This window comes from Ascaphus truei, chromosome 4 (genome assembly GCF_040206685.1).
Source record: "Ascaphus truei isolate aAscTru1 chromosome 4, aAscTru1.hap1, whole genome shotgun sequence".
Classification (NCBI taxonomy): domain Eukaryota; kingdom Metazoa; phylum Chordata; class Amphibia; order Anura; family Ascaphidae; genus Ascaphus; species Ascaphus truei.
Window position 1 is genome coordinate 34415691 of NC_134486.1, and position 8688 is coordinate 34424378.

At 41.4% G+C, this 8688-nt stretch overlaps 1 protein-coding gene across 1 annotated transcript in view; it reads left to right on the plus strand.

The window, feature by feature from the left end:
- The first annotated feature begins 2517 nt into the window (after positions 1-2517).
- The window catches only part of DUSP10 (dual specificity phosphatase 10), a 52662-nt gene continuing 46491 nt past the window's right edge, over positions 2518-8688 (plus strand). The window contains exons 1-2 of the mRNA XM_075595565.1: positions 2518-2666; positions 4185-5044. Of these exons, the coding sequence (XP_075451680.1) occupies positions 4231-5044 (814 nt within the window). The 5' untranslated portion in view covers positions 2518-2666; positions 4185-4230. The remainder of the gene's footprint in view (positions 2667-4184; positions 5045-8688) is intronic.

Genomic DNA, 8688 nt, shown 5'->3' on the forward strand with positions numbered 1-8688 from the left:
ATATGGACCTACAGTAATGAATAGGTCAATAAATAAAATTTGTGTTAAACACTGATTGACAATTTTTTTAAACAATTTTTAACCACTAGTGAATTTAGCCACAGGCTTCTACATGTATAGGTTGCCAATAAGGACTGTAGCCACCTTATTGCAGGGGATTCTAACTAAACAGGAGAAAAGTCATCCAAAACATAAATCCATAATATCATAATCTTACTAGCACTCTGGAGTTATCTTGCAACACATCGTTAATCAGCTCCATGTGCACAGAACACTATAACCAACCATGCTATTCAAAGGTGCCGTCACACATTGGAGGCAAAATAAAAGCTGTTGTTTTTTGTTCCATAACATATCGATGTAGTCGGCTATGCTTAGAAAGATTCAGTCACTCAAAGTGAAACGTTCACGTATTTGCTTTCTGTGTAAAAATTAGAACTTTTTTTTTTCTTGGGGTCCATTTCATTCTAACCTTATCAGCTGATTGTTGTTCTTTCTCTGTTATCTCTTTGGTCAATGATGGCAGGTTAATTAGTTTAAACCAAACCATGTTTTGTAAATCAGTATTGCATGACCCGAGGAAGAGAGAACTCTCCAAAACTTGTGCTACAATATCTATTGTTAGTCCAAATAAAAAAGGTATCACCTAATGCTGAAGTACTCATTTACTCTGCTACTAATCCAAACAAAAGAGGAAAAGGAGGGACCACCAATGCACAGTACCTGTATATGTATGTAGCAGTTTACCAGAACAATAGGTTAGGTACTTGTCTGATTGTTACACAATGTATGTCAATTGTCGATATTTAACCCATTGAATACTACCTTTAGTTCACTTTTGCCCTATGGCTGCGGCCCCAGTCCTCCCTGCTGCACGCGCGCCTGGCGGCATGGCGGCGCATGCAGGGACTACAGCTGCGATCCACCGGTCTGTAGGGGAGCTCTTCGAGAGCGGGGGGGGGGGGGGGTGCACAGCCATGATGAGGCATATCTGCCCAGCCAGATGCTGCGAGCCGACACGTGACAGCGTCGCGGCACGGGAAGACAAAACTCTTGTCTTCCCTGCCAGCCTCCGCGTCGCAGCGCTTTGCGCGCCCACACACATAGCCACTGGGACCTGCCCCATAAAGGGCTGTGCTGTGTGGCGCGTACGCCGTAGCGCGTGCCGCCGTGACCACTGGGGACTCACCCTAAGAGGAATTGCCTTTTTACATCATTGAGGGGGCAAAAAATTGCTTCCAATTTAAATTACTTCAAGTGCTGTTTTTAAACCAATTTCATAGGGGATCATCTCTGACTGTGACATCTAAAATAAATCCCTTATTCTGTAAAAAAGAAAAAAAGAAAAAAATGACCGTTTTGTAAATAACAGAGACCCATTGTTCCACTCTATGCTCCTTCGTGTAGGTAGCTCCTTCCATCTTGTATGTATAGCTTTATTTATATACTGTAGCACTGGCAATGTACTCAGCGCTCTAAAAAGACAATACAGCACAGGGAATTATAATAATACAATAAGCGCAGCAAAGTCAGCCAATAGGAAAGAAAATCTTACAATTTTAGGAGAGCTTATGTTGGGTGGTATGTTGGGAGAGTTACAGAGACAGCAGGTGAGGCAATAAGTGCAGTAGATGGCCAGTGCTTGGCCACAATAGGTGGTAGGAGCGACTGTAGGTGTGGGACAGTAGCCATGAGTCCAGTCTATTGAGATGCTTCTTTTGAGAGATATTGTATCCGTTTCAGTAAAACAATGCATATAACCTTGATTATATTGATCGATTCTGGTTCTTGGTGTTATTTTTTTTCGTTTTCCAGTGTTTTTATTTAAAAAACAAAAAATCAATGTTTATCAGTGTGAACATTGAAAAAAACAAATTGACACGCATTAGAATTTTGTGTTTATCGGGGCACTTTTCTTTCGTCTCCCACGTTCCCCCATGTCACCTTCGTCGCCTCCCTGTGGACCGGCTGCCACTAGAGGTGGCATTTAATAGGAAGGAAAGGAGGCTTAATTGCTAGAGTATGTGGAATGCATTGCTTCCCTAAACATAATAATAAAAAGCACACTGTATGAACATGTTATGAAGAACTTTCAAGATGGTCCAGACAAAAAAAAAATGTCCAGTCCAAACATTACCACAAGTAGTGCAGGAAATACAGGACTTGTAGGTTTTACAAGGTTTGCTGCTGTCCCCATCACGTGTGGGACAAGAGCTGGAGACACACAATCACTATTAGCACAGGGGGAGTGAGAGGTTAATCACATCCTTACAGCTACATGTAAATAGAGAGCAGCTGCTTCTCGCCGGCTCAGTCTGGCTGGCGGAGGCTTGTGATTGGCTTCTAATGACATCAGCTGCCGTGTTATAACACACAGGGCTTGAACGCTAGGGTTTAATAAACCCCCGCCTAACCACGCCTCTCCGGAGCACAGCCAATCACACAGCAGAGGGATCAGCTATCCCTCCCCTCAATGGTGTGGGGAAGTGACTGTCAACCCCCCCCGGACCCCGCCCATTTAGAATCTTTCATGACTCTGTGCAAAAGAGAAAGTAACTGTGCTGCAGCTGGAGATCAATGGAGCCAAGTGAATGGAACGCGACTGTATAAATCAGTAGCTGCAGGAAAAGCGCCCTATGCTGGAGGGGCAGGCTCATTTCACCGAAGTAAGTGCCTGCTGGATGTGGAATGCTGTACTGGCCATCACATGCATTGAAGCACCTGATGATTATCTGAACTAGTGACATGTAATATTCTCGGTGACTTAGTCTGTTAGCAATGCTATATTTTATTAATATGGGGAAATAACCATTTTCAGGGACTGGCTGATCCATGGCTTTGCATGCTGCTATTTTGTGGGAGATTGCGGTAGTGGGGGGTGAGGTGAGTGCAGTGCATTCATCCCAATAACCTTTCTTTACTTGACTGCCTTCAATCTCCTTTGCATTTAAGGAATGGGACAGATGGAGAGTTGCGGGTTTGATTTATTGCATTTGTTTATTTATTGTGCCAAAGATCCACAGCATGTGCATGGTATCCTCTATAAACACAAGCCCATCTGCTGCAGGGATGCGGATGTTATTAGGCGCATTTTTGACAGAGATCAATATGAACTTCACAGTGAGGTTGGTACTTACAGTGCACATCGCAGGCAGTTTAAAGAGCCATTCCGTTTGTGATCGCATGCAGCTATTAATGATTCCATATTGGTAACCCTCCTTTCTGAGTGATCTGTGCATTGTTGGCTCTTGTTACAATTCGTAATGAAAAGGTTGATCATGCACTGTAAATGCTCATTAAATATATACATAAGAGAGCGGTGTATGGACATGCATAAAGTGGTGCAATTGGCTTGGAAAGAGGTCAAAGAGGGTGTCTGAAAAATCTACGAATGGTGCACTGTGAAAGGTAAATACACCATGCGACTTCACAGATCATAACTTTTTGGGAATCAGTTTGTCAAACTGATTATGCAGCACAAGGCAAAAAGTTGCTTTTCAATGGTGTATGAAATAGCTCAATTGATGTGTCTTTTATTAGAGATGTCAGTATTGATGCAGTACACAACGTATGTACACTCATGGACTGTAATGTCTCCTGGATCTCTTTTGGTTCTATGTCATTTGAAGGCCTGTACAAGAAGCACATCTTATGGGAATTTTCAGTACAGTAAAACATTGCAGCTTATCTGTATTAGACACATATTCGCTCTCCTTCTCATACCTGGATAACTTTTTAATAGGTCAATATGATATGTTTTTGAGCGTGCAGATGAAGGTTTATTAAAGGCTAATTTTATTTTGGCTTGCATAGCTAAGTTGCACGTCCGCAGCTGATATTTTTAGCTGCTGTAGATCGCTACCATAAAAAAAAGCTATGTCATTCGTTATCTCTTTACTTGACACTGTAAGGTCAAAATGACTTGTTAAACTCCAATAAACATTGCAGATCTTTTTGTATGCCATTTAAGCACACATTTACGTATGGAGTCACACAATATTGCATCCACTATGAAATGTATTGTTTATATAATATACATATCTATTCATTACAATATTATTATTTGGAATACATAACCGGGCCAGAGCTGAAACGAATGTCGGCAGTGTTCATCTTTTTGGGAGTTAGAAGCTTGCAATTAGTTACTGATGACTTCATTCTTTTGTTTATTTTCTTCTTTACAGACTGCGATCTTGAGTTCTACTTGAATTGGCAGTTTTCAGCTTCCTCATGCCTCCTTCTCCTTTAGACGACAGGGTTATAGTGGCACTCTCCAGGCCAGTAAGACCTCAGGATCTCAACCTTTGCTTAGACTCTAGTTACATTGAATCCACTTCTTCAATCGGTGACAACTGTAAATCTCTTATCAGCACAAGTGTAGTGTCTCTAAACACTGCAAATCTGACGTATATGCCCTCATCCAACGGCTCTGCACGCTCCTTGGGTTGTGGATGCAGCAGTGCCAGTTGTTGCACTGTGGCAGCTTACGAAAAAGACAGTCAAACCCAAAGCCAGGCAATAAGTAGCACCACCATCACCAGCAGTATTGCAGGACCCTCGACCTCTAGTCCTCCAAACCAAATGGTCAACAATAATGAGAACAGTGGCACTTTGAGTCCATCTGGTGGAGTGGGAAGTCCAATCTCTGTTCCTACCAAACCGTTTGCCAACGTAAAAATAATTTATCCTAATGATTTGGCCAAGAAGATGACAAAATGTAGCAAAACTCACCTACCAAGTCAAGGGCCCGTTATCATAGATTGCAGGCCCTTCATGGAGTATAACAAAAGTCATATTCAAGGGGCAGTTCATATTAATTGTTCGGATAAAATCAGCAGGAGAAGGCTTCAGCAAGGCAAGATAACGGTCTTGGACTTAATATCCTGCAGAGAAGGCAAGGACTCCTTCAAGAGGATCTTTTCCAAAGAGATAATAGTTTATGATGATAATACCAATGAACCAAGCCGAGTAATGCCTTCCCAGCCACTCCATACAGTTTTGGAGTCGCTAAAAAGAGAAGGCAAGGAACCCCTTGTTTTGAAAGGTAACTTTTTCCTTTATTTCTATAGTATCATTTGAATATAGAGGTCTTGATGCTTTTTATTTTGTGAATTGTGTAGCTCTGGCACTGTAGATAAAATACAGAAGATAATCTCTGCCCCAAAGAGCTTACAATCTATTTTTAGTGGCACAGGGGAATAATTTACCTAAGTTTACAAAGGGAGCTGACACCAGGTTTTGAATCATGTTCAAGGTAGGGACATTACCACTGTGCTAGAGTCCTGAATGAAGGAATATTATTTCGCATAATATCAATATTATATTTTTCCATATTTCAGCTCTTTCCATATAATTTTTAGGGCACATTACCTTGACCAGATGGGTGATAAGCCATAAGACACTCTATGACCCATTCTGTTCACTTGACTATATGGTGCATTATGCCTTAGTCTTGTTTAGTAAATATGGTCCCAAGTGACTTGTCTAAAAACAAAAGGAGCGCACAATAGGATTTGAACTGTATACCGACTTCAGGCCATGACCTGAGTGCTGACACACTCCTTTTTAGTTTACAATTCTGTTATTTATGTTGGAATATCTTTCTCGGTAGAATTGGTGTACCAAAATGAAAGCTTGGAGGAACTGTTTCTTTAACGTTGTTTCTTATAATTAGGTCGTAAATATAGCAAGCTCCAATGCGCCAAACTTGACTTTCGCAAACCATTGAATTCAAAGCAAGACATTGTTTTGATGTACAAGATTGCCCTTCATCAGGTCTAATCAGAATCTGACTGCGAACTTCCCAGCATTAAATATCCCACGCTTGATGTGTTGGGTGTGTGCAGTCTACACCTACTGTTTGTGTGTGTGTGTGTGTGTATACTTATATAGTGTGTGTGTGTGTGTGTGTGTGTGTGTGTGTGTGTGTGTGTGTGTGTGTGTGTGTGTGTGTGTGTGTGTGTGTGTGTGTATGTATGTATGTATGTGTATATATATATATATATATATATATATATATATATATATATTTTATTATAATACACCTTGCCATTATCATGTAATTCCCCTTCATGTCTGTGGGTGTTACAGTATTTCCAACTCTAATAGAGATTTATATATGTAGTTATTGAAGCATTGATAAGTAAGTGTTTATCTTTGTGGTTCCAAAAGTACTTCAACCTAATTAACACTTGTATGTGGCAGCCAACACCTTGATCGGTTCATCCCAATTATATTGCATTGGAATATATTTAATTTATGATTACACAATGTGATGGGTCCATTTTACCATGTATATTTTCGTACATGAAGTAATATTATAATACTGTACATCTGTAATTATTTTCTTTGTGTAGGGGCCACAATCTCTTCTATATTGTTAGAAGCAACTATTTGCTTTATGTCTGCATGTTAAGTTCATTGTGTTTTTTGTTTCTTGAAATGATATGAAACATGTATGTGAAGTGTAGTTATCTAGCTTGATACAGCTACTTAATTTCCTCCCCCCCTGTACATTCTTTCTAGCCATTAGTACCAATTATGCAGGTGAAGCCTTTTGTTATACTATGGCCATATTTCAACTTCAAAACAATGTTTTATGTCCTTTCAAATAGGTACTTCTATGGATTTGAAGGACAGATTTGTCTGCTTGAGATTATTATTTTCTTTGATTGGAATGGCTTCAATGTTTAATATAGTAGTGTACATAATATATATTTTTTTTCTTGTATTGAATGTACGCAACAATGTACATAGAATTTTGCAGCCACAACAAGTCCCTGCCCCATTGAGCTTACAATCTATTGTTGGTGCCTGAGGCACAGGGAGATAGTGACTCTCCCAAGGTCACAAGGAGCAGACACCAGGATTTGAACTTGGCTCCCCCTGCTGCACACTCGGTGTCATTGTTTTCAGAGTCCGTGCCTTCACTCGCTCACTGAGCTGCTCCTTCAGCCTGTTTCACTAGGAAAGGAGTGGCCAACTCCTCAAGGGCCACCAACGGGGTCAGATTTTCAGGATATCCCTGCTTCAGTACTGACTGAGCCACCTGTGCTGAAGCAGGGATATCCTTAAAACCTGACCTGTTGGTGGCCCATGAGAACTGGAGTCGCCCCCCTCCCCGCACTAGGATGTGGATTCAGGGGACTATTACCATAAGTCATTTTCAAACACCATGAAGGATATCACTTAATGCTGACACAGACCCTGACACAGGTCACTAATTTATTTGTCACTGCTTCACTTTCTTTTCAAATCCCCATTTCATGTTCAAGGTTAACATGCTCCTCTTTCTGAAAATTGGCACGTTGTAATTTTAGAGCAAATGTCACTCCGAAAGCCCATCAAACTATGTTGTTCTGTAAAGTCCTGGTAATGGAAAACAGAAGTGTCCTGCCACACAGTGTCACTATTGTTGTTTTGATGGAGATGAAAGATATTGGAGACCGCAGCAGAGGTTACCAGGCTATAATTGTTAGAAGGTCCTATAATGTATTTCTGGTTCAGTTCCTTAAGTAGATGAAAATCCTGATGCCTAGGTCCAGGGCTTAAATCCAAATTGGTGTATTTGATGGTCTATTTCTGAAGTCATTTAGGGCCACATTTGTTAAGCGGTGCTAAGCCATTGGACACTTGAAGTTTAATTTGTTTGATTGGGCCCTAAGGTGTCTTATGGCATAGCAGCAGTAAATATGGCCCTTAATGGTTACAGACGATGAAACTTCACTTGAGTCTCTCAAGCCACTGATACTAAAAATAAGCAAGAGTCTGCTTTAGTTTCAGCGACTGAGGGTCATTCCAAATGAGTGACACTTGTCAGCCCTGTGACTGTGTACTGTCATACTCCGCATTGTATGCTGCAGCATGTTTATTTTGGTGGTGCTGTACATGAATATCCTATTTTTTTTTTATTAATATTATTATTAAACATTTTTTTATACTGCTTTCAGATATATTTATGTATTACTGATTTTTATATTTTATTTTTTTGTGACAATGTATTGAGCACTGTAATAAGAATTTTGCATAAAACACCTGCCCCAATGAGCTTACAATCTTCCTTTTTTTTTTTTTGCCTGATGAGGGAGATAAGATGACTTACCCAAGGTCATCAGGAGCTGACAGTGGGTAAAGTAGGTGCAGGGCACCTGCTTCGGAAGGCTTACCCTGACCGGGATATCAACCCAGGCTTCCTGGTCCTCTTTTCGGCTAGAAGCTCTAGCTGCGACCACTGTGTTCTAAAACGAGAACTTGGACCTCGTGTCTGACTTGGCCTCAGCTAGGCAGGCTTTCTTGGCTCCAAAAATTAAGCAGGTTGCTTTGCTATTCGTAACAGCGCAACTTTGAAAAGCCGCCTTTGCATCACCGGCCCAAGTCACAGGATCGTCTGGTTCTCTGACTGGGGCTTCTCCTTACATACACTCCGCTGTTCTATGTTCAGCATGGAAGTAGGAGGAGCGACCAATAAGAGTGTGGGAATTTCTTCCCACCAGCCAATAGGACGTCAGAGGAGGGCGTGTGCCAAGCCGGCTCGGGTTGCCCTGTGGGTGGGACATATGAATTAACCAATGAGGAACGTGCCGACATGCTGCCGCTAACCCCAGTCAACCCATTGCCACCTGCTTGGCAGCCTCCCCTGAGTCTGGCAGACCAGAGTGTCCTCCCCGCAGGGGTTCTCTGTTCTCCGGA